The sequence below is a fragment of the Aulonocara stuartgranti genome (assembly GCF_965226115.1).
Source record: "Aulonocara stuartgranti genome assembly, chromosome: 10".
In the NCBI taxonomy this organism is placed as follows: Eukaryota; Metazoa; Chordata; class Actinopteri; order Cichliformes; family Cichlidae; genus Aulonocara; species Aulonocara stuartgranti.
The window spans coordinates 34,315,550-34,339,996 of record NC_138946.1 but is presented as its reverse complement, the minus strand read 5'-3'; the positions used below and the strand labels follow the sequence as shown (position 1 = coordinate 34,339,996).

At 46.0% G+C, this 24,447-nt stretch overlaps 1 protein-coding gene across 2 annotated transcripts in view; it reads right to left on the bottom strand.

Moving 5' to 3' along the window:
- spns2 (SPNS lysolipid transporter 2, sphingosine-1-phosphate) overlaps positions 1–24,447 on the bottom strand; it is a 61,379-nt gene that overhangs the window by 28,686 nt on the left and 8,246 nt on the right. For both annotated transcript variants that reach the window (XM_082548836.1, XM_082548837.1), the window contains exons 2-3: positions 14,184–14,249; positions 634–770 (exon numbers count right to left, since the gene is read on the bottom strand). In XM_082548836.1, coding sequence (XP_082404962.1) covers positions 634–770; positions 14,184–14,249 — 203 coding nt within the window. The remainder of the gene's footprint in view (positions 1–633; positions 771–14,183; positions 14,250–24,447) is intronic.

Here is a 24,447-nt window from a genome sequence, read left to right as displayed (position 1 = left end):
CTGAGCCGAGCTGTCGCTCCGCTCGCGGTTTACTTGCTGGAGACACTGCAGCGTGACGATGCTCTGCATGCTCCATAAATTTGACTAACACAGCTTTGAAGGCACATATTTCAGTCACTTTGTCAGATTTTCATTACAACCGTTGTGTCAAGAAGGCACCACGAGCCCGTCGACGCCCCCACGCAGACGTCCGTGAGCCGAGCCTTTTACTCTAATATGATGTCGACTCTCAGCGGGACGCCCCTTCCCCCATTTTATGGCCTCCACGAATGAATGATGTGGCCGTTTAAAGCACCCGGCATCTCCTCGCACACAGAGGTTTTTAGAGACACACAGTCTAAATCTGCTTGTAAAAGATCAGCGAAATGAGTTTTATCTTCCAAACCATTGTAACCGAGACAAGCGCGAGGCCTTCATTAGCTGGCTGCTAGCCAGAGAGAGGGCGCAGGCAGAGCATGTCTACAAAGGCAGAGCGGGTATCTGACTTAATAAGCATGTCATTACATTTTGCTTGCCTTAACTTCGAGCGTATCCAGATCATTACAGAATAATAACCTTGTCTATGAGGGGAACCAACACACTGACAGTGGAGCTGCAGTGCTGCGAGCGCTGTGTGGTTTCTCAGAGCCGTACCTCTTTACTGATGAAGGAGCTCAACAGGGTAACAATGGACCAGAAGAGAATGCCACAGCTCAGGATGACCTTTCTGTTGAAGCGGTCGCCCAGGTAACCAAAGATGGGAGCTGCCACCATGAAGCTACAGATGAAAACTGCGGAAAGAGAAGAGAAACAGAAAATGACGGTCACTGACTTCGATACTCATTTACTGCATGAGCGGACTGCTGCTTTATGTCACACTGCTTCAGCTCTGATTAAGTCGAGACCCGTCCAGATCAAGTGTCTGATAGAAGTCAGCCAGAGACACGCCCCTGTTACACGTCACCTCACGAGAATATCACATAGATACGATAACACGTGGGTAGATGTCAGAGATAACTTGCATTAAGCTAACGTAGCAGGTCAGAGAAGCGCAGTTTGTGATGTAGTCAAATAACGTAGCCCTGAAGGAGAGAAAATCAGGATGACATGTGGCAAATGTTACGAGCTCAGAAAAGAAAGAATGACAGTGGGAACTAACCAGATGTAGGACAATTCACAGCAATATCTGACCCTTGAGAAGCTCGGTGGCTGTGCAGCCATAAATAATTCCTCCATCTTAATTTCTTACAAGGAAACTTTGTGCTCCAAAATGTGCTTCCCTAATTGCCCCACTGCTGACTGCACGACCGCTCAGCCCTTGCAGGCTCTTCGTCAGTATTTATGAGGCGGGCGAACCCAAACACAGCAGAATTTTTAAAGCTTTCAAACTGAGTTTGGTGTCTTTGCGAAGGAGAAAGGGCAGCGATGTTACTCTTGACAGCAGCGGGAGGAGATGGGGAGGCAGGCGGGAGTGTTTTGACACATCATCAGCATAAACGTTCAGAGGAGCTGAGAGAGGAAAGCGAGGAGGGGGGTGTTATATAAGATACAGGCATCGCTGTCCCACAGCTGCTGAGGCCAGCCAGCGGGATGAGGGACAGTAATCAGATTAAAGCATAACTGTAGTTTTGGACATGTGATATCGTAGTCTGATAAACGGGAGAAAAAAAGCAAAAGGATAAAAACCCTATTTTGAGGCAAAAGCTGTGGTTTTACATAATGATGCTGCAGGTATGTACATGCAACAACTGGGCAGGTAGCGAAGCTGCATCCTGATAGGTTCACCACATCTGACTGAAAACATATATGAATATATGAAGTTCATATGTGAAATATGAATTTTTGGGATTAAAAGTAAGAGCCGTGTTATTGGTGTTACAGCTTAACACGCGTGTTATGTAAATGAAAAGTGCGTCATCACTTTATAGAAAATCTACATGTGAACATTCGTCCGGTGCGACTCTGCTGTTATTTTTGGGGAAGAACAATCTAACCTGAGACAGGGAAATGATCTAAAGTCTAATTCTAATTTAATTTCACTAATATTAATGACGTTTTTACAGGAGCTGGGCAAGTTCCTAACGAGTGCCTCACATCTCCACCTCTCAGCGTCGCTACTCTCCCTCTTCTCGCCCGGGTTTCTTTCCCTCTCTGTCGCCTCCATCACCGACCACAGGCCTGTTGTGTCATGACTCTGATGACTCCTCCCTGCAGGTCCAGGTCTCTAAAAGAGCTCTGCCAGCTCACCCTGCAGCCACAGCACACACACACACACACACACACACACACACACACACACACACACACACACACACACACACACACACACACTGGTTCTGCTGTGCATACTGGAGATAAGTTGGGACAGGTCCATAATCAACCAGCAGCAGCTGCTCCTCGTGGGGACAGAGATCATTACTCTTGCTGTTACAAACACATCCTCACATCTTCAGCTGACTTAGTTCAGGTCATCAACCGGACCGCACAGGCTCTCTCTCTCCGCAGATCTTATTTTATGTAATTTGCTGATAAGTTGTGCTATTTTCCTCGGCTCATTTTCACCTTTTAGCAGTACCAGCACATGTGAGTTAAGTCGGGTAATAACAGTTTGCTCGCAGCCTTTTTGCTTTTAGAGTGAGACACATAAATCCTTTGTGCAAAAGTCTTTGATGTAACGTCAGCTTTGGTGTAAAAATGAAGAAGATGCTGTGGAGAAAAAACAGCCTCGGTGCCAAACTTGGCAAAAACAGAACAAATATGTGAAATACTGTTTTTAGTTTTGAGACGTGAAGGGCTGCGCCCAGCCGAGCGAGAACGCCGCACCTGCCAGGAACGCGCTTTCTCCTGAACCCGTTTGAACTCTGAAAGAAAATAATAAGATGATAAATAACAGTTACACTTCAGCTACAAATGGATTACTTTGTTTCTTGACACGAGGCGTAGGGGATGTTGTCAGGTTGTTTATTGTAAGAAAAACAAAGGTACACTCAGACGCTTTCTGCATGTTCTCTTATTAAATTCAGTGAAGTCAGAGTCAGCACTGATAACCCTGCTGAAGATTCAGATCTGGAGATCTTGTTCTTGTTCTCTTTGACCTTATTTATCCATCAGATCTTCAAAGAGACTCACATATTAATAATGTAGCTTTGTTTACAATGACAGATGTCTCCTGATAAGGATCACGACAGTCTTTTCTTGTCAGTGTTACACATTAGTTACAGGCTGGCATAAGAACACATGCTGACCCCGAAGACCAGGTTCACACTGATATCATGTGCAACCTTTGGTGCTGCAGGAAATTCCTTATCACTACAAAGATTGTGTATAAAAGAGTACGACAGTCGTGCTACAGGCGCTCCCAAACAGGCCTAAATATGACACGTCGCACAGAGCGCGGTTAAATGCTCAGACATTTACTGTGGTATCACAATGACATTATTGTTATCTGTACGTGTTTGAAGCACTAAATCTCAGATGTGTTTGGCGTGATTAGTAAGAAGTGACAAGAAAACAAATGCTTTCAGTCTATTTCAAGAGCTTGTAGGACGGACAAACCAACACTAACAATAAGTCTCCACAGACAACAACGTCCCTCCCAGAACTCTGCAGCTCTTCAGGCAAACACGCAGAGATGTAACCTTAATAGGAAAAATGCAATTATTCATATCTTATATCTCATTTTGTGGTCAAGCACCTTAAATGGCCCCGTCGGGCATGATAACAGGAAAAGCCTGATTGACGTAAAGTAAACTCTTGAATATGAAGCATATAAACCTCGCTGCCCACTCCTGAGAAGCCCAGCATTCCTGAGCCGAACGCGCTTTGATTTAAAGTAGTGTAACATCGCAGCTCCACATGTTTGTGCGATCTCCATAACCACCTCCAAACACAAGACAAACTCACAGCAGGAAAGCCTAAGACTCCGACACACCATAGATGCTTCCACCGCAGCGGACCGCGTATAAGCAGTACAACCCGGCAGCACTCGCAGCACTGTTTACTGCATTTGTTGGACATATTGATGGTGATAATTACAGTGATGACTGCTGGGGCGTAATTGTGATCATTGACAGTGAAGACATTACATCTATCTGTGAACCGAACACTGCAAAACAACGTAAACGAGTCCTATAGGATCAGCTGTGCCTCTGTCATTAGGCTTACGGGACATTTCCCCACTATTATCCTAATAAACACTTTATTTCTTCTTTGGCTGCGAGTCATTGTAAACGCCAGGCTGGCGACCTGAGTTTAGAAAACTACAACACAGTGAATTAACAGCGAGGGCTGTGAATAAATGTGTGTGATGGTGAGGATTCATAGCAGCCTCACCAAGCAGTGTGAAGCAGTGCGGCCTGGTCTGCAGGGACCGTGCTGAGAACTGTTTAAAACCTCTCTGAAGTCCATATATTAATTATTATTTTCCATTATCATTCACTTTTTATATAAAAAACAAAAGATGTAACCGGATACGTTTTCTCTAATGAGAGGAACGTTTCTGCAGACAAGCAACAAAACAACACAAACCAAGCAAACCGAGCCCTGACTTCAGTTTGCCCCGTGCATCACGCAGGAGTGCCAATCCTCCTCTGATGTTCTTCAAATAACACGCCGTGCGTATTTCTCACAGTCTCTCAAGCGAGGAAGTTACCATCGTCTTTCACTTTGAGAAGACAATGGCTGAGTGAGAAGTCTAAAAGTAGACACAATAGCAGCCACACTCGAGTCTGCGTTTCAGTCTAACATCGTCACAAAGACTCATTCATGTCATCATATTTAAAACTGTTTCACTGTAAACTGGAAAAGCTCTGCTTACATCATCATCAGGATATTATAGAGTAGGTTTCCTGGTGATTGGGAGCCAGTCTTTGTAGAAACGTACTCGTGTGAAGCCGTCTTGAGTTTTCTGGGTTTCAGAGGACAGGAATGGAAATTTACTGTCAAGCTGAGAGTAACAGAAACTGAAAACAATTGAGCAAGCTGCACCACGACCTCCTGCAACACACATTTTCCTGCTTCGCATGCCGCACAGAGGGAGACTCTAAACACCGGACATCCATCCATCGCTTTGATTGGCCAACAGAACAATACCTCCAGGGATGACTCACTCCCTACAATTCAATGCCACTGTGAATACTGCATCGCGGCGATGCAGACACACATATGTGGAGTGTGTGTCTGTGATTGATATTCACTGAGCTGAAACGCTGCCCTGTGACACACTAGATTCCCCTGAATCCGGCCGCGGGACACAAAGTGCTCAGCAGCCTGTTTGATCCTTTTCCACAAAAACCCACTGAAGGTGCGTCTCCCACTGCAAAGAGATGATTAGCTTTTTTTAATTCTGAGGGTGATTGACAGCAGCTTTCACTGGAAAAAGTGGCGTTAAAGGAGCTGAAGGGGACAAAAAGATAAAAACTGGGGGGTTTAACGCAGATGTACGCAGACAGCGTTCCTCGTTTCAAGCTCGCCCTGTAAGCCTTTAGCGCCGAGATTTGACTTTTCAAGTAAATGGGATTTGTCATGGATTGAATGGCTCTTGCTTGGAAATAAAAATCTTTTTTTAAATACAGATATCAAAGGGCCCAGAGTTTCTTTGTTCTGCTGTGCCTCAATGTGAAACTCTTTAAAAATGCACCTCAAGTAGAAGCTTCACAGGGAAAGGTGTCACATTTGGGCTCTTTACCCGAACAAAAAGAAACCAATAAGACGTCACATTACTAAAAGTTGTTACATTGTTTTGTTGGCAACTCTCTAAAGTCCAGATCGTATCCTCCAGCCTCGTCCACGTATCCTTTTCAGGGTCGCGGCACGCTGGAGCCTATCCCAGCTGTCTTAGGGCGAGAGGCGGCGTACACCCCGAACAGGTCGCCAGCCTGTCGCAGGACTAACACATAGATTCACACTCACGGGCAATTTCCACTTAACCTATCCCCACTAACTCCGGCTTCCTCCCACAGTCATGACATGACTGTGGGAGGAAGCCGGAGTGCCCGGAGAGAACCCACACAAACACGGGGAGAACACTCCACACAGAAAGACCCGGCCTGATGGTGGGATTGAACCCGTCTTGGGGTGGCTGTAGCTCAGGTGGCAGAGCAGGTCAGCCACTAATCAGAAGGTCGGTGGTTTGATCCCAGGCTGCCTCCTGGCTGCATGCCAGATACTAACCCCGTGTTTGCCTACTGGTGGTGGTCAGAGGGCCCGGCGGCGCCAGTGTCCGGCAGCCTCGCCTCTGTCAGTGCGACAGTCAGTCAGTGCGCCCCAGGGTGGCTGTGGCTACAATGTAGCTGCCATCACCTGTGTGTGAATGTGTGGATGACTGGTTGTGTGAAGCGCTTTGGGGTCCTTAGGGACTAGAAAAGCGCTATACAAATGCAGGCCATTTACTGTCTTGCTGCGAGGCGACAGTGCTAACCACCGCGCTGCCAGATCAGATCAATAACTTTTTTTTTTTTTTTTTTTTTTTTTTTTTTTTTTTGCCTGTCCCGTTTGGCTCTTTTGCATCAGAATTGTTGTCTAAAGGCAAAGAAAGATGCCCAACGGATTTACTTTACCAAACTGACCATCCCAGCCTTGCCGTAATGGTCCATTTGATTCACCTTTTATTGTTTATTTTATTTTCACTTACTGAATACGGGACAGACTTGACTGGGGGAAAGAAGGGGAGAAAGAAAGAGGGAAAGAGAAACAGCTGAGAAGAGGGACGGGGGAGAAGGGCAAAAGACAAAAACCAACAGAATGAGCAGAAAAAAAAATGCATATATCAATCACCTGGATCACCTGCTGAGAAAGAAAAAAGAAAACAAGCAGAAGAGAACAAGAGTAATAGAATAAACAACATCACAATGATATATGGGAATATGACAGTAAATACTAAATGTTAAACATTATTGTGCAGCACATAAGATCAACAGAACACAGTGTGCTTTGAGGTAGGAGCCAAAAAGGGTGTAGTTTGTGGGTGTGATCACCCGTGTGTACACCTGTGAGCATGGACGCGCTTGTTTTTTGTTTTTTTTAAAAGGTTCCTTCATGTAATAATCTGCTAGAGGGTGTGGGGGGGCCACAGCCCCGTCCTCCAGGGTATGAAGCAGGTGTGGAGGAGATCAAAACTCCAGACATCCAGAGGCCCCCAGAACACAAGAGACCAAGGAAGACCACCAGAGGGGCAGCCGCGCCACTGTCCCAGAAAGAGCTGAGGAGAGTCCCAGATCAATAACTCTAAAACTTATCTCCTCTTTTAGGGCTTATGAGCTGTTTCCCAGGCGTCAGCCCTGCAGCCGTGGAAGCTGACAGTAAGGACGCTCTAACTAATTGAGGCACACCAGTTTCAGGAATCTGAATGTCTGTCAGCTGCCAGAGACGGAATTAGAGGAACCGGAGAAGCACACCTGCAGGTCTGTACATGTCTTCAGGCTAGGTGTTGTCATTCAGCCACATTTAAAACTGCCATGTGTCACTGTGACCTGTTCACTGTGGAGAGGTGTGTGTGTAGGTGTCAGCGCTCAGTGCAGCTTCCATAAATACATCTCCCCTCTTCAGTTTCTGTTGACTCTCCTCCACCTTTGTGCCGCTGCCCTTTTCATTATTACAACACTTGCTGCAACCGGAGGTATTTGTATGAAGAGCAAACGATGCACGAGTAACGTCTGCTGTTAAAAATAGCTTCTCGCTCTTGCATGAGACCACACTATCTCTATTATCACGTTGGATTAAATCATCATTTCTTTTAATCCTGAGGAATGTCAGAAATGTCACCCTGGAGCTAATACAGGACAACAGTCCTTCTATTAATACTTACAGGATGCCCTCGCTGTGCATCACCACGCCATGACTCACCTCACTGATGACAAAAAAATGATTTAAATAACGCCACGATGATCCTTACCCTGAGACCTACCAGTTCAAACACTGTGTTGAAGGCACTGGTATTGATGTGGAAACAGGTAACCCAACCCTGCATACCACAGATGTCATCACACACAGAAAATGTCAGGCACTCCAAACACATCTAACCTTTCTCATAAATGGGAATCTAGTTCCTGTCGAGGTTTTCCTCTACAATCACTGACACATTCACAGACACGCCACAGACAGAGGCTAAATAAACGGGTCTGTCCACAATACTGGACGCCCACTGCTCTGTAACTGGCACCAGATGCAGTCGGACGCACAGCTTTCACCCCAAGATGAGCCTGGATGAGCCGGAGGTTTCTTCCTGTTAAAAGGAGTTTTTCCTCTGCTCACAGGAGCTCGTATGATTGTTGGGTTTTTGTCTGTATGTGTTATTGTTGGGTCTACCTTACAGTATAAAGCACCTTGAGGCGACTGAATATCTGACAACACGACCAACTACATCTGCAGCGAAACCACATTCTGCTTTAACTTGTTCTTAACACCGTCAATCTTTCACAATAAAAGCACCTGATTTCAAACTGTGCTTAGAAAGGTTTTGTACAATCACACAGTGACGTACAGACACGTAGCTGAAGGTCAGTTATGTGTGACGGGGCATTTCTGAGGAAAGAACATTCATCGTGTCCAGGAAGAAAGACTTTCAGTGTTGTTACATCTGGAAAATAGTAAAAATGTAACAATTACAGTAACACTGAGATTAAAATGACATCATAGCTTTGCTGGTGAATCATGCTGACCAAAACTTATGAGCATGTATTTATTGAACAGAGAGGAATGTGGTGTAAACTAAGCTTCAGTCACGTTGGTGTTTATTACACTGTGGCGTCACAGTGCTGTGTTTCTATCAGGTGTGCAGGAGTGGCAGCTTTGTTGTTCTTCCCCTAATGATTAATGGACCTGCCTGTGGAGGGTGTGACACATCACTTAGTAGGACACCAACGTGTGTGACTGAAACTCAGACACTCACAAACATCATTTTGCTGCCTGCTGGATCCTCCTTCATGTGCAGCCCCAACATTTCTGCATGCCTTACATTTCTGATCACCACTAATTCTCCAAGAAATCCCTCGGCTCAGATTACCAGAGCTCTCTGATAAATACCACATGAAGCCTGGGAAATGTTCCTGTCAATCTGAGCAGCTCATACTCTACCCACAGAAGCTGCCATCAAGTGCAGCTGTGCTGTAACACCAACCAAAAACTCTTTCAGTCTTTTAACTGCAGCTAAGGGCTGGTAGGTTTTCACTGCTGCTGCATCAAGTCTTTCTTCTACCTGCTCAGTGTGCGAGCTGCAGCTGGTAAGAATCACACAGCTACAAATACCGGCCCGGCTGGCTGGCCCGAGTGCAGTGGAACATCATCTTTTACACATTACAAACACATATGGTGAGAATACAGGAAGGTGCTTCTTGAAATTTTTTAGGATAGAAAAAAAGTATCCAGATGTGCTTGCTGTGATGCTGCAGACTTGTGCCCAGGCTGCAGCATTAAGGGAAACAAGCTGTTGGCACCGAGCTGACATCCAGCAGCTCAACGCTGCAGTTTGTCTTTCCTGCAGCAACTGTGAGAGCAGCTAATTTAATGACAAGTGTTTACGTTTGTTTCAAGCACGTCGCTGTTGGTTTGGGATTAATGGAATATCAAATATAATAAATTACACATAGTCTGCATTAAATAAATGAAAGCAGATGAAAGGAGCATGCAGCAGCCCCAGCTCTGACCTTCAGAGGCTGCGGTGTGGGGAGTGTGCATGTGTGTCTTAATTGATCTGTTTATGTTGCTTGGATGTGAAGGTGCAGCAATCTTGTCTTCATTTTCAGAGAAGCAGGAAAGAAAGGATATCAGCCGGAATCTCGTTGCCATAAAGGCCCAATCAGTCCTCGGATTATTCTTTTAAAAAGGTGCGTGCAGCTTTCTCACCACGCTCTCTCTGAGGGCGCAGCGTGAGCCGTGCTTGACACAAAGGGGCCATTAGACATTTACATGAAAAGAGGCTGTTTAGACCCCCTGAAATCCTGATTGGATTTGCAGTCACTCAGCAGCGCTATTGGTTCAGCCACAGGAAGACAGGAAGTGTAAGGGAAGGAGATCGGGAACAGGGTGCCAATCATCACCCAGCAGCTGCCCTCCTCTGAGACATGGCCTATAAAAACAGCCCGAGATGAAGACACACACACACACACGCACACACACACGCACACACACACGCACACACACACGCACACACACGCACACACACACGCGCACACACGCACACACACGCATACATCATCAGGTCGTAGTTCTATTCTCATCATAGCAGCAGAGGGCTGCTGAGCACCAATGCAGTGCCGTTATTGGCTTTGGGAATCAATAGTGGAGAAGATGAAACTGTGCTACTTAAAGGGAGGAGAGCGGCTCTCTCTACTCCCTCCTTCCCTTTATGTCTCCTAACTCCTATAAGGTGCCAGTGGGACCAACAACAAGACAACAACAGCTGTCAAAGTGCTGAGAGTGAGAGAGGAGGTACCAGGGGATACCAACGAGGGCAAAAGACAAAATAGAAGCAGCTGACACTGCCCGAAACAGCTGATCAAGCAGTGACAGCTCCGCTTTCCAGCGCATGAAGGGAACTCTGCGCTCACACATTTCTGATTGACATTGGCAATCAACTTACACACTCGACCGCAGCTCAGGTCCAACCAAGGATTGGAGACAGCAGCGTATAAACACAAAAACTGTGTCGCTGTTTCAGCATAGCGGTTACTATTGATGTGATTAAACTTTTCTTTGTATAACTGTGTGTCGTGATGTGTGATAGAGGAGCTCAGGCCATTAGTCCCACACAGCACCTGTGGCCTCATTCCTAACAACTCTCTGCAGGCAGGCTGACACCATGTAAAGACTGCAGGACTGTGTGTGTGTGTGTGTGTGTGTGTGTGTGTGTGTGTGTGTGTGTGTGTGTGTGTGTGTGTGTGTGCTGGTGTTGTGTTTCAGATGCGGTGGGCAGCCACACACAGGCCACAGACCGTCTGTGAGCTGTTTTGAGTGCCGGCTCCTTATTAAGCCGCCGCCCCCAGCGTGCACACAGCCTGACTGACCCCAATATCTCTGGTTCTACTAAAGATGATTATGATGCCAGGATCCATTATGAGACAAAATTCAACCCATTAAGTCTGTTTTTTCTGAATGGCCTCAAAGCACTGAGCACAATAAGCACGGCATGTTAGCGAGAGGGAAGAGCGCTCTTCTTTCTCACTGCAGTTAACAAAAGCGTTTGAAACTCCCCGTCACCAAAGGTAATTCCATCCAGGTGAACCCCCGCTCCCCTTACACTCTTCCATTAACCTCCCGTCCCTCCACACCCTTGGGAAGGGTCCTGTTCACAGATGTGTGTGAGGGTCACTCGCTGCTCGAGGGCCTGTCACATCCACGTCCCTGCGCCCTGACAGGCCCGCTGTGTTCAGGAGACATCTCATCACGCTGATGGACGGGGGAGGAGCTTCAGGCTCAAACGGCACGCCTTTACGCTAGCATGACAGACACTTCATCCTGTTACGACGAGAGCCGAGACCTCAGCTCCTCAGGCTTGCGTGCACACTCACGTGCATGACAGAAATGAGCACATACCTCGTGTCACCTTATGTTATTTTGAAAGCACTAATGTTGCCAAAGGATACAGACGACCTCCCCTGCAGGCTTCATCGTGAGCTTTGACAGCTCAGCACATGTCAATAAAGATGCAGGTAGACGACTGTTACAATGGCTTCCAGGCTCTTCCAGTGGAGACCCTCCTCATTTAACCTCTGATCCACAACCAGTTATTTTGTTCTATAAGCAGAACAAAATAACTGGACCGAAAGCACTCGGTTCACAAAAGGGCTTCGTGGGTTAGTCCTAGTAGAGCAGGGGTGTCCAACTGCAGGCCTCGAGGGCCGGTGTCCTGCAGGTTTTAGATCTCACCCTGGGTCAGCACACCTGAATCAAATGATTGGTTCATTACCAGGCCTCTGGAGAACTTCAAGACACGTTGAGGAGGTCGTTTAGCCATTTAAATCAGCTGTGTTGGATCAAGGACACGTCTAAAACCTGCAGGACACCGGCCCTCGAGGCCTGCAGTTGGACACCCGTGTAGTAGAGGGTAGGGCGGGGTAAGAGTTAAGTTGTTGTAACACCATGAAACACAGCAGCAGGTTTAAAAGCCTCCTCTAGTGCTCAGCCTAGTGTTTCCTAAAGCCAAAAGACCGTCTGGATATGGGGAATTTTCCCTTCCAGTAGTTCTTATTAAGAGCCAAAACAAAGAGTCGTTTCTCAAATTCAAAAAGTGATTCTGACTCAGTGCTATTGTGTGCCTTGGACCCTGCAGTGTGTGGTCGCTGTTATGTTTTGTAATGTTTGAGGGTGACCTGGCAGCACAGAGCGAGAGAAAGCCTGAGCATACACCCACTTCCTATAAAACACCTACACTGGCAGTTTGCATTCCCAGGTGCACCGAAGCCTGCAGGAAGGAGAGCGGACAGAGCAGGCCTGCAGGTGCTCACAGAGGTGGGAACTGTTCCCTCGGAGAAGGAGGCTGGTGGTGGGGGACGCTGGAAGGGACAAACCATAAAACACACACAGACACACTGACACTCCTTTCAGACGTGCTCTCCTTTCCATGAACACGATAATCAGAATAACTTTATTTGTATAGTAAAGTCACCTTCATGTCTGAAAAGTAACCGGGGACCTTAAACCACTGACTCCATGAGGTTGTGTGGAAGATGGATGTCATGAACCTGTGATGTCAAAATGCAACCCCACTGCAGACGGATGGAGCTAGTGATGTGTATCTGCTGAGGTAAAGATCCTCCCTTCTAGCATCCCGATTATGTCGTATCCTCCAAGCCTCTTCTTCACACCTAGGCTCCTTGTCTGCACGCAGACACCCGCCATTCCCCAGGTCCGTGTCAGAAACAGGTTCCTTGGGGATCAAGGGCCGAGCGGAGTCAGAACCATGACCGTACAAAGCAAACACGCAGAAGCCTCGCCATGCGCCCGACTGGGTTCCTCTCAAAGACTGAAGACGGTGCAGCGGGCAAATCAGTTGTGCATGCAACTAGAAGACTTGCATACTCTGTTTATTTAAGTGTGTGTGAGTTTGTGCTAGTGTGGCTGTGTGCATAATCCACACAGTGAGCCAATACAAGCAGAGTTAAGAGTCAAAGCCCTTCACAGTTTCCTGTTTCTTGTTAAGCGTTCATACAAACATGCAGTTTTTCAAATGGGACGAAATCCTGCTGATCGAAAAAATGTCCGGTTCTTCCCCTCGTATGTTTCTAAGGCTTCCTGATTCTGACAGTAATAAATATGTAGAGAAAAATACCCAAAGAACAAGCATCGAGACACAAACGATCAAATACATAATGTGGAGAAACTTGCTGACAGAAAATAAAAACGAGGCTCAGTTTGGGTTGAAATGAGATCGTAAAGTGATGTGCTGAGCTTAAAAAAGCTCTAAAAGAGTCACACAGATTTCTTTTTCCTTCGAGATATTTTTGTCCTTCACGTACCGCGACCCTAAAAACACTGGGCTGTTTTCTACCGCCCCTCACACTCAGTCCTGTCTGCTTGAGCTCAAAGGCACTTTGTTAGTCTGTTGGTGTCTGAATGGGTCTGAGAGCACACAGAGACAAGACGGGGTCCTGTCCTCCAATAAGAGGGCTTTGCAAAGTATCTCTCTGTAAAAGGTGAATTCAGTGAGTCTCTGTGTGGAGCAGGAAGCCCTGCCCTGAGCAGGAGTCACACTCTGTGGGTGCTCTCAGGGGAGAAGCCTGCCTGGCTCCTGGCTGTATTCCCTTTTTTATTGGCCTGCTGCTTTGCTGCTGCCACAGCTTGTCATACAGTGTTGCTGTGGAAAAATGTAAACAGCTTCAGTAACTTTGAACCATCACAAACTCCAGGAGGTGTGCCCTTCTGATATTCTATTTCCTTGGATTGTCTTGCCCACACAGATGATGCACAGAGACGCAGAGGAAGAAAACCATTAGTGGGTTGATTATGTAAATTACCTCCATAATACGCAGCTTTACTGCTGTAAATGTGCTGTCAATAATCCGGTTTGCTGCTCATGTGTGAGAAGAGAAAAGGGAGGCTGACACTGCCGCTGTCAGAGGCTGAGCTCGAGTGACAGATTGGAGTAAGAGCCTCTGCCTTTGGTTGGACCATTCGTTTTAAATAAGATCAGAGTTACACAGTAATCACAGTCGCCGCAGAGAGAGAGAACTCTTTTCACGTGTGTAATTATGAGATTAAAGGATGCTTACCTGTTTGCAGCAAGCCGATTCTGCTGTCTGACACGTCGTAATTCCGCTGAATGTCGAGCACAACACCTGCAAAAGAAAAACATGAATGTGGTTTGGAGGTACAATAAGAGCCCTAATCACAGGTCCTGAAACGCTGAGCTCCGACTCACAGACAAGTCCATTCTGGATTTACAAAAGCCTTTTGTGGCTTGGACACGATGCTTAGATCGTAGTTAGAGGTCGTCATTCACCTCGCTTCCTCGAAGAGCAACAGAATGAGACTGATAACGCTCGTTTGGCTGCCACACAGTGCTAACCTTCGGCTCAAACACTGTCCCACAGGGTGCTATATATGAGCAATATCTGGTGTTAAATAACACAATCGCTTGCAAACACACAAACACACTCTCCAGCGTTAACTTGTCACTGTACAGCGCACAGCTCTGACACAATGACTGCAGCTGATTCTGGTTTTGCCACACGATGCAAACGTGAGTCGCTGTGCGTACGGCAATAACATGATTCCACTGTGAGAAACCACAAGTTCTCTGAAGTTCTTTCAATCCCATTACTGTAACCCAAGAGTCATCAGCATACTGTACGTCGCACCGATGCCTTAATAAGGTGAAAGGCATCTGCTTTTTGGCCAATCACGGGACAAGGAATGCACGCGCACAGCTGAATACCTGCTCATCACAGTTGTCTGACTTGTTGGTGCTCTGTGCCCGACATAGAAGAAATCCCATAAAGTTTTAAACACATCGTAAACATCAAAGGATCAAGATGAAGAAGGTCAGATGGTGATAAATTAGATTAAAAGAAATGCCTTTATGTCTACTGTGTAATTTTAAGCACTGGTAAACAAGAAAGCACAAATGATTCTGCTCGTCCTGAGAACAACAGCTTTAAAGTCGTCATTTCTAACCGAGAATAAAAGAACATCTCTGCAGTCCAGACGAAACGTGATGTGCTTGGTGGTGCTGGCTGACTCTGTGAGGCTGGCGGGCCGGTCCAGGGGATTGCAACACGGCTCATGAAAATGCAACAGCAGCATGACTCACATTTTAAGAAGCTGGCTCCCTCTGATCTGTGTGCTGCCCGCGTGTGAGCCCAGTATCACCTAGCAGAGCCTGACCTCTGTACGGGCTTTTGTAACGCTCAGAAACGGCCGCTGTATAATATCCAGCCGCCGCCTCTCGCTTCACTCTGGAGGATAATGAGTACGATCGAGCCAAGCAGGCAAAAACAGCACATGGACGTAGCTGATTCTGTGGCTATCCTCTGCGCCGCCACTGACTCTGTTTGTCAACAAAGAAAGAGCGCAGGTTGCAAAGGTGGTGCGACGCAGGGGCAGGTGCAGGTGGACCGTGACTGCAAGCAAACATCAGATTCCTCTCAGCTGAGTCAAACCACCTGCGTGCACTCTCACACTGCAGGAAGCATTCCTGTTAGCACACTCACACACACACACACACACACACACACACAGACACACACACACACACACACAGCTTTTTAAATTCTTTCTCTTTCATAATCACCTGACTTCAAGCTGCTGATATGCTGCTTATCACCTGGTTTCAGTGAAACCAACAGTTGAGACAAATTCTCATTATTCCCCAAATTCAAACTAAAATAAAAGCAGAAACAAAAACACTGTGTTGTCTTACATGCCCTCAGCAGATGGGTCAAATCTGCCTCCTGCCAAGCCTGTCAAACAGCGACAAAATTGTTCAACAGTGTACTGTACAACTGCAGCTGCACTGTAATTAGCCCCAAAGATGTGCGCACACACACACACACACACTCACACATATACACAAAGCCTGCTGAGAGGGGGATTCCTACAGCAGATGGTGGAGCGTCCCTCCTGGACAGAGACTGCGATAGTCAGAGCCACACCCGTCTACACTTACCACACAATTGCCACACAATTAATGAAGGTAGAGTTAGCTAAAAGCTATTTCAGATTAACAGAGCTGAGAATGTGTCATAAAGTCGAGCTCTGCATTCAAAACGTATGAAAAGCCTGAGAAGTTCATTTGATACACTCAGCATCCTGCATTCAGATACAAGGTGGAAGTCAGATTAAAGCAAGAGTGTGAGATGCAAGTGCAATGAGCTGTGTAATGAACTGCTAAACTGTGAGGGATTACAGACAGCCGGGAGCTCTGTGTTTGTGCAGCGGGTATCTCCTCTCTTCCACGGAGCCAATCAAACTCTGTCCTTTTCTGCACTCCCGAAACATTTCATCTTTATCGGTCTTAGTATTTCTTACTCAACCGTGAGTCTTTGCTGTGCGAGCTCTGCTTGTGCAGACTAAAACACCGAGGCACTCGGGGATGGGGCTGATGCTGAGGAATTACAACCCTCGCCCGAGCTGGCAGCACCCAGTTTAGTTGCCATGGCAATGCTGTACGGCGGCTCAACGAGATAAAGGTCAAGATACCTCAAAGGAACTTGGCTTCCAGTGTCCAACCTACTTTTTCTTTTTCTTGCAAAACTGATCCTCGTTGCATCTTCATCCTTATGTAACGACGTATTTCTTATGACATCGCTGCTGCCGTTGCCAGTGTCTTGCAGATGAACCCCTACAGAGGCGCTGATCGGCGTCTGAAGACTGAAGGAGAAACATCCGAGGAATGTGGGCATTCCAGGCGTCCATCATTTAAGGTAACAGCACTTACGCAGCAATGCACATTCACGGCTACCAGGCAAGACACTCCCTTCCTTCTATACTGCACACTCCTTTAAGTGTGCTTTGTTCAGCTTTAAAAGAAAAAAAGAAAGTGTATCAAACAGAAAGCAGAAAGTCTGACCTGTTTCATGATAATCCAGAACCACATTTATGAGTCTGTTTTTGATGCTGAACTGTATTTGGCTGCACGGCGCAGTTAAAGCTGACACAGAGTCGGCTACAGTGTGCGGCTGACACTCATAAAGTCTGCCTTTATGGACACTTTTTTCAGCTCGAGAAGAAATGACTCAAATTGGTAGAACGTTAACGTTCCACAAATGGGGCATTCAAAGCCATGAATGGTGAATGATCGCTCCGATGTGAAAAGAAGTTTTCTTCCAGTCTTTTTAAGGACACCAGAAGATCGTTAGCGTACAGGAAGGACCAGAATTTCTACGTCGAGGAAAATAAGCATCACAAATCATCACGAATCCAAGAGAACATATTGATAATGCATCAGTTTGTTTTTTAAAGCGGAGGCGAGCCCGCAGCGCCAATAACGAGTGTTTAAATGAGTATACGGCATGTTGTTTTTGCAAAGCCAGCCAGCTCTTGTGCAGTGACGCAGACTGCCAGCACCTCTCCGCTGGGACCACCACACACTCACAAATACACCTTAAGTGAAGCACACACCCACACCGACACACACCACACCCAGCACAGCCATACACAAATTTACTTCATACCCTACAGAGAGTTGTAGACCTGCAGCCCTCCTGCTTCTATTTATGGTCAGAGAAACTAGGCCGAGAGTCCAATTTAACAGCAGAGAGGGAAACTCAGAGTTATAAGGAGCAGAGAAAGATGGCGGCTACATCAGATCAGTCAGGACTGGGTTGGTTGGTAAAGCATATGTTTCCTTTGTTTATTATAAATGTGTGTGTTCCCCTTTCCCCTGGTTTCACTGTGAGTAAGCCTGAGTGAGAAGGAGCCAGTGGATGGAAGTCGTTGACTGTGGCCGGCGTGTGAACCGCTCTGCTGATGTGGCCCATCCTTCTACTGCGTTCCTGCAAAGAGGGTGATTCCTTTTCATGTGTCACCCCCCCCCCCCCCCCCCCCCCCCCCCCAATCAGTATAAATAGTCTGGGAAGGAGAACAGCGACGAGTGAGGACAAAATGTCTGTTTTCTGGCTCCTCTTGTAACCAAATGTTGGATTTGAGCGTGTGAGACAGAGAGACTCAGAAGAAACAGCCTGGGAGACAGCAGCAGAGCGCAGAGGTAGGCCAAGATGCAGAGCGGCTCAGACTGCTGCAGAGGAGAAAGCTGACCACAAATATGCCCGACTGTGGCCGGCGGGCTCCTGACCGACTGCTCTCCTCCCTCGCCATGTGGCCGCACTGGGCGGGGGAGCAGTTTTTCCATTCCACTTCCTTTGCCTGCCACACAGAGAGGAAACGTGATGCAGATGTCTGGGAAACCGTCTATAGAGCTGCACGGGAAGCTTCAGAGGATTCCCCAATAAAATCGACAGAGAGTGTGCGAGTGCACGCTACACACTCGCGCTTCCCGCGGCAGCAAGTCGAGCACGAAATGTAAACCAAAGTCACATGTGCTGCACGCTGTGCGAGAAAGTCGGATTTTGATGAGCAGTGTCTGTATGGAGCAGTGTTTACACCACCAATGTGATGATGGCAGTGAAATTTACATCCTGCTGCTCATTTCTATTCCACTGATTACTGGTTGTGGCAGTGCACCAGCAAAAGTCCAATACAGAACACAGCTACATGTACACTAAATGCAATTAATGCACACTGTGCATAATGAAATGGCTCTGTGGATGCAGTGTGTTCACAAAGACAGCGTACGCAGCCTAATCGTTCACTGAGACAAAGAAGGAAACGTCAAAGAGTGTCGACGTTTCCTGCCACGCTAGCAGCTGATCGTCATGAAATGATTCTACACTTTATCTTTTCATAAGTGAAGGAGATAACGCAGCTGATGCTACCATTGTACACTGTAAGAGCTGCCATAATTCACATCATTTTCCCCTCACAGCACGATAACCTCTGAATCCTTGTCATACACGCATGACGAAAATCAAACATATAATTTTTTAATGATGAATGTTTGCACAAAGATGAACAGACCTCCTTCCACTGTCACATCCGAGACAGCTTTCACTCTGTGCCAGCCAAACTGGGGCCAAACTGGGGGAAATCAAATTAAACTCCTGCAGGCTCGCCAGCTTTACCACTTTGATTAATAAAGATTTTTTTCCTCCGAATTTTCCGTCACTAATCAAAAGCTTGAATTCAGCTGAAGGGTTGCGGTGCATTAGTCCCAGCCGGTACGTGCTAAATATTTGATGGCAGTGGAGAGGACGCACAGCAAAGCATCAGGGAAGCAGGATAAACATATAGCTCATCAATAATACATCCAGAGGCCAGACCACTTGTTTGTATGAGATGATGCATTTGTTGTATTGGGAAGAGATGCAGTGAAGCGAAGCAGAGGTATTTGAGATTAAATGAGACTGTAAGACTGCCGGGGGACCTCCATGAGCTGCACCAGCGCTCTCTCAGGAATACTGGGCAGCAGCTGAGCCTTGAACAGGGATCTATGTGGATATTTGAGGAGCAACGCTGGCCTGAGATCATTAATAGAGCCCAGACTGTGTTGGATTTGACAGCAAAAGCAGTGAGATGCACAGGAAACATCTGGAGGCTGAATTTATAGAGAACCCCACGAAGGTCCTGAGTATACCAGTACTTCAAGCAAGATGTGGGTCTGCAAGCAGCTTTGCAACCCTCCATCTTCCCTTAATCATGGTCCTGAGTTCATGTTTGGGTCTGATGTCCTTGCCTCCAACTTTCCATGTGTCTACACAGCAAAATCGGAAGCTGTCTTCAATATTCACACACAGAAGTGGAACAAGCAAATCCCCTTTACAAGAATTTATACAATAATGCCAGCAGGTTTAGAAGCAGGAAAAGCTAATATTCACCAAGCAGCGCTACATACCGCATGTCAGGCTGCTGACATCATATCGACAAAGCTTTGCCATTCCTTCAACAACTAAAGAAGTGAATCCCAAACAGCACACGCCCCTTTTACCTGCTGGGTTTACTCTGTTATGCAAATGTGTGGTTATGTGAATGCACTTTATGAAACAGTAGCAAAACACCCAAAGGTGCATTGTTCTTTTAGCATTAGCCTGCACATCTGTGAGCCTCAGCGTGTGCATAAGCACATGTGTCCTGTCAGTAACCCCACTGCTTTACATAACAGTGAGGAGTTTGGATTAAAATCGTTGTGCAGTGTTTTTAATGAGATTTCATTTTTACTCTTCTGGTCTCTGTCTGTCTTTGTTGCAGAGGCTTACTTCATGACGTCCTTTTACACAAAGCGTTTTTAATTACTGGAACGTGAAACACAACCTCTAAAATGATCCTGATATCAATACTTAAAGAACAGAAGAAGAGAGTCATTTGAGTCATCTGCTTATTCTGACTCTCCCTTTGTTTAACCCCAGAGTGAGCGCTGGCGCATAACAATCAGATGACTGTGGGCTGGCTGCTTTTATTTCTTAAGCAGTGGGTCCACTCCAAAGTGACCTACAGCTAGAAGAGAAGAAAACTGGCTAAATTTTGTATTTTCAGCTCCATTTAGCATCAGATCAGCGCAGCGTGGCTATCTTCTCTCAGTGATCACAGCGCTCAGCTTCACAAAATGGAGAATTAAGGGCCAGCCCGGCACAGCTGATCCCATATGTGTGACACTCAAAGCACCATTTGGGATTTAATTCAGAAACAAAAAGGCTGTCATGATTTTTTAGCAGGCTGGTAAAAATCTGTAATAAATCAATCAATTTAAAGTGAGCGGTGATTTAACAAAAGATCACATTTGTGTTGAAAATGAGTACGCTGCCCTGAAAGTGAGAGGAATAAATCCAAAGTACAGACTCTTATTTCAGTAGAAACCTCTCATCAGCAGTAATGACGACTAAATGGATCTCAGGTTTCTCGCTCAGATGCATCATATCTACGACATGCAGTTTAGTTTCACGGCCGCTCAGCTGAGGTTCAGTATGACTGATGAAACAGGAAGCTTTGGAGTTTCTGCCCAACATCAGTCAGATAACTGCTCCATTTGGGCTAAAGCTAACAGGTGTGCCACTCTCGCCCACTTCAATGAGAATGTGCTTTACGGTAACGTGCTGCACTCTCAGTGATGCTACAGCGCCTCCGGCTGAATTCCCAACATCTCATTAACTCCCAGAGGGAAAACCAATCAGACACACAACAGCCTTTTTACTGCGACTCGGTCGAGGCGACCTCTCTGCCTCTCTGCACCCACCACTCCAAACCAATCCTACCAGTGTCACACAGCAACTCATCAACTCGTCCCAGTTTAGCTGAGAACGTGGCATCCATCTTTCATTATGTCCTCTGCTGTTTCACACCCTGACAGAAACCCAAACATGTCTTTGAATCTTGCTTGCTGGTTTCCAGTGGACTGTATTTTGACAATATTCATGTCAGTAAATTAAGAATATGACAAAGCTGAACTTTCTGCCTAATTTGTCAAACACAAGGTGAGTCTGAATTCTTCTCGGCGTGGGAAAACACCTCAAGGAACCCGTTCCTTTCAAACTACATCCACATACCAGGCCTGTTTCGTTAAAGAACAGCCCACATACCTACCGCACAGCAGCCTCGGGCCATGCACAGTTACCTGTCAATAAACTATACTAAGAAATATGCACGTAAAGCTTTGCAGTGCAGCTACTTTCATTAACAAGCTCCTGGAACAGCCTTTTCAAAACGAAACCTTCTTGTTTAAAAGAAAGCTCCACTGCATTTATGTCACAACGACCTGCTCTTAGCAAGACAGAAATACACGAATTCAACATTTTTAAGAGGTGTGATGTATTTATAAGTGGACCGCTAAACATTTACCCAGAGAACAAAAGGATGCTGTCGTACTCCAACCAGGCCAGCGAGCTGTAACCAACCACTCCAGAGTCAAACATCTAAACCTGTCATTGTCTCGTCACCCAGTGTCCTCAGAAGCTTTCAGAGCCGAATAGGAAACAACGTGACGATGGCCCGATGTTCACGTTAATATCTGCATGTGCGCGTATGTTTTGTTGTCTTGGAGCTCAAAACTCAAAGGAACTTGATCCTAATGTAGAAAAGAAACACTCGGCGCTGTTAGCGAGCCCACCTCTGACCCCGGGAATCAACGGAAACATCTCAAACTTTGACAGAGGTGAGCACCCTTATTCCAGAACAGTTCCCCCCATAAACGCAGTAATGAAAAATCTGCTGCAATCTCATCCAGGCCTGACACATGACACACATCCACAAAACAAAAAACATGTGAGGCAACACACACACACACACGACGTGCTAAAAACTGCATAATGCTTTTACCATTTAGTCTCATGTTCATGAAAGAAGCCTTTTTTAAATGTGCTGCTAAATAAACAGTCAAAGTCGTAGCAGCTGTGGGAGCTTCCAGGAGCTACGAGCTAATATTACTGTAGGTCTGCTTTCACAGCGAGCAGGTCAATATTAGACTCCAGTCGTCTGAACAGCAACATGTTAATGTGTGAGAGAAAATCCAATGTCGGCGTGTCACGGCGCAGTTTCATCACTTCTAACAGATTCCTTTTGTTCTGTTGATCAATGCCCATCATCTGTGAGCGTCATTTTCCAGTGACACCAAACGGACTGCGATGACTTCTATTTCCATTCCTTCACTGCATGTTTCGCCGGCCTCAGCCAAAGCACCGATCCCAGGGGAACGGTTGAATATGACCTTCACAACACAAACACTTTGCTTGGTTTGTGCTGCTGTGCTTCTCTCCCTTCGTGCTGTTATTTCTGAAGGAAAGGGAAACGTGAAGCTAGCGGTGAAAAGGTCGGTCATCTGACGAACTTTCAAAAAAAACATTGGTTCTATGTGTTTTTTTGTATTTTTATGTATTAAACATTTGAATTTCAGCAGCTCGACCGTAAGCCTGCTATTCCCGAGACGGGGAATGCACGGGGTGAGGAAAGCAATTCATACAGGGACGAACTGTTTTCTGACAGCATCTCAAATAAGTACGCAACCCATCTCATATCTTTCCTCCCTCCTTCCTGTAATCCGTCCATCTGCGCACGAAGACAAATTTCAGCATTTCATCAGGTAAACACTCCTATCTCCTCAGATAATGACACAGGAAAGGAGGGGCACAATCTAAACTCTGAGGTTCAGTGCTGGGAAACAGTGCAACACAAACTGGGAGAAAGCTCACATTTCTGCTCATGGTGTCTTATTTTTTTCTTTCCCTCCTAAAAAACCCTGAACGTAGCAGATGATGTGTTTATCTCAGGGCTGTAATCGTAAAGCAAACCCTTTACACCAAAGAAACCACCTCCTCTTGGTCCCTGTGTCCACAAACACAAAGGGGAGGTCAGCAATCATCAGGCTACAGCTTGGATTCACATGTCAGAGGTTACATGAAGACTTCAGCAAGCACTGTTGGCTTTCACCAGTGGACTCATCAAACTACTGTAAGTTTAAAGATAAGTCGAGATAAAAATGAACTGTATGTAAAATCGTCCCCCAGATTGTTGATCCTATTAAAAACATTGTACGCGTTGAACTCGTGGCAGCAGAGTTAGTCCAGACCGTCATTAATAAACGTTTCTCAAATTAGCGATCAGCAATTGTTTTCCAGTTGTGACGTTAAGCGGCACCTTTATTAGAAAAATTACAATCTCAGCAAGTCTAAGTCACGCCGAAGTTAAAGATTGGTCAGTTTCCGTCTTTGTGACACTCGCAGTCAATCGGACACAAGGGTTCCTCCGGTCAGTGATTACGTTGGTCTGCAGTCGTACCAACTAAACTAAGCCCGTTATAAGAGCTGCGACAGCTTGACCCCACACCATTTCCTGCACCCTGTTCTCCCCACCTTCTTCCCACTTTGCTCTGTTCTTTCTGCTTTTCACTGTACAATAAAGGCCGAAAGGCAGAAAAACAAAAATTCAACATGCTACAACCACTATAGTTATTGCAGACAAAATGTGAAAGTGGAATAAAACTGCATTCATTTTCACAGCCATCGTGCACGATAAATGTGGTTGCAAAAACATTTCCAGTGATATAAACGTATGGGAAAAGGACCCTGGGACTTAACCAGAGTAAACACTTTGCTGATGAGTTTATGGTTCACAGTCATTTTAGGTCAGACTGAATAAACATTCAGACCATTTCTGTAAATTTTGCTGATTCTAAATTTCATAAAAGAGAATTATTCAGGATATATTCACTGGCTCTCACTTGGATATTTTCCTGTCCATTGATGGTGAAAACTCTCAAGGCTTCGAAATGTAACTTTACAAACAAATGGGTGACACCACAGCAGCTACATGTGCTTTACATTACATTACAAAAAGAGGCACAATGCAATATTGAAGCTAGCTAGCTGCGGCTTATCTATGGTGATGAAGCTACTAGTTTGTTAGCCAAGCTTTGTGTTGAAATACATCATTAACTTAGTGTATATTATATTTTTTAATTAGGTGCACCTTCTGTGCTGCTGTAAAAAGCATTGG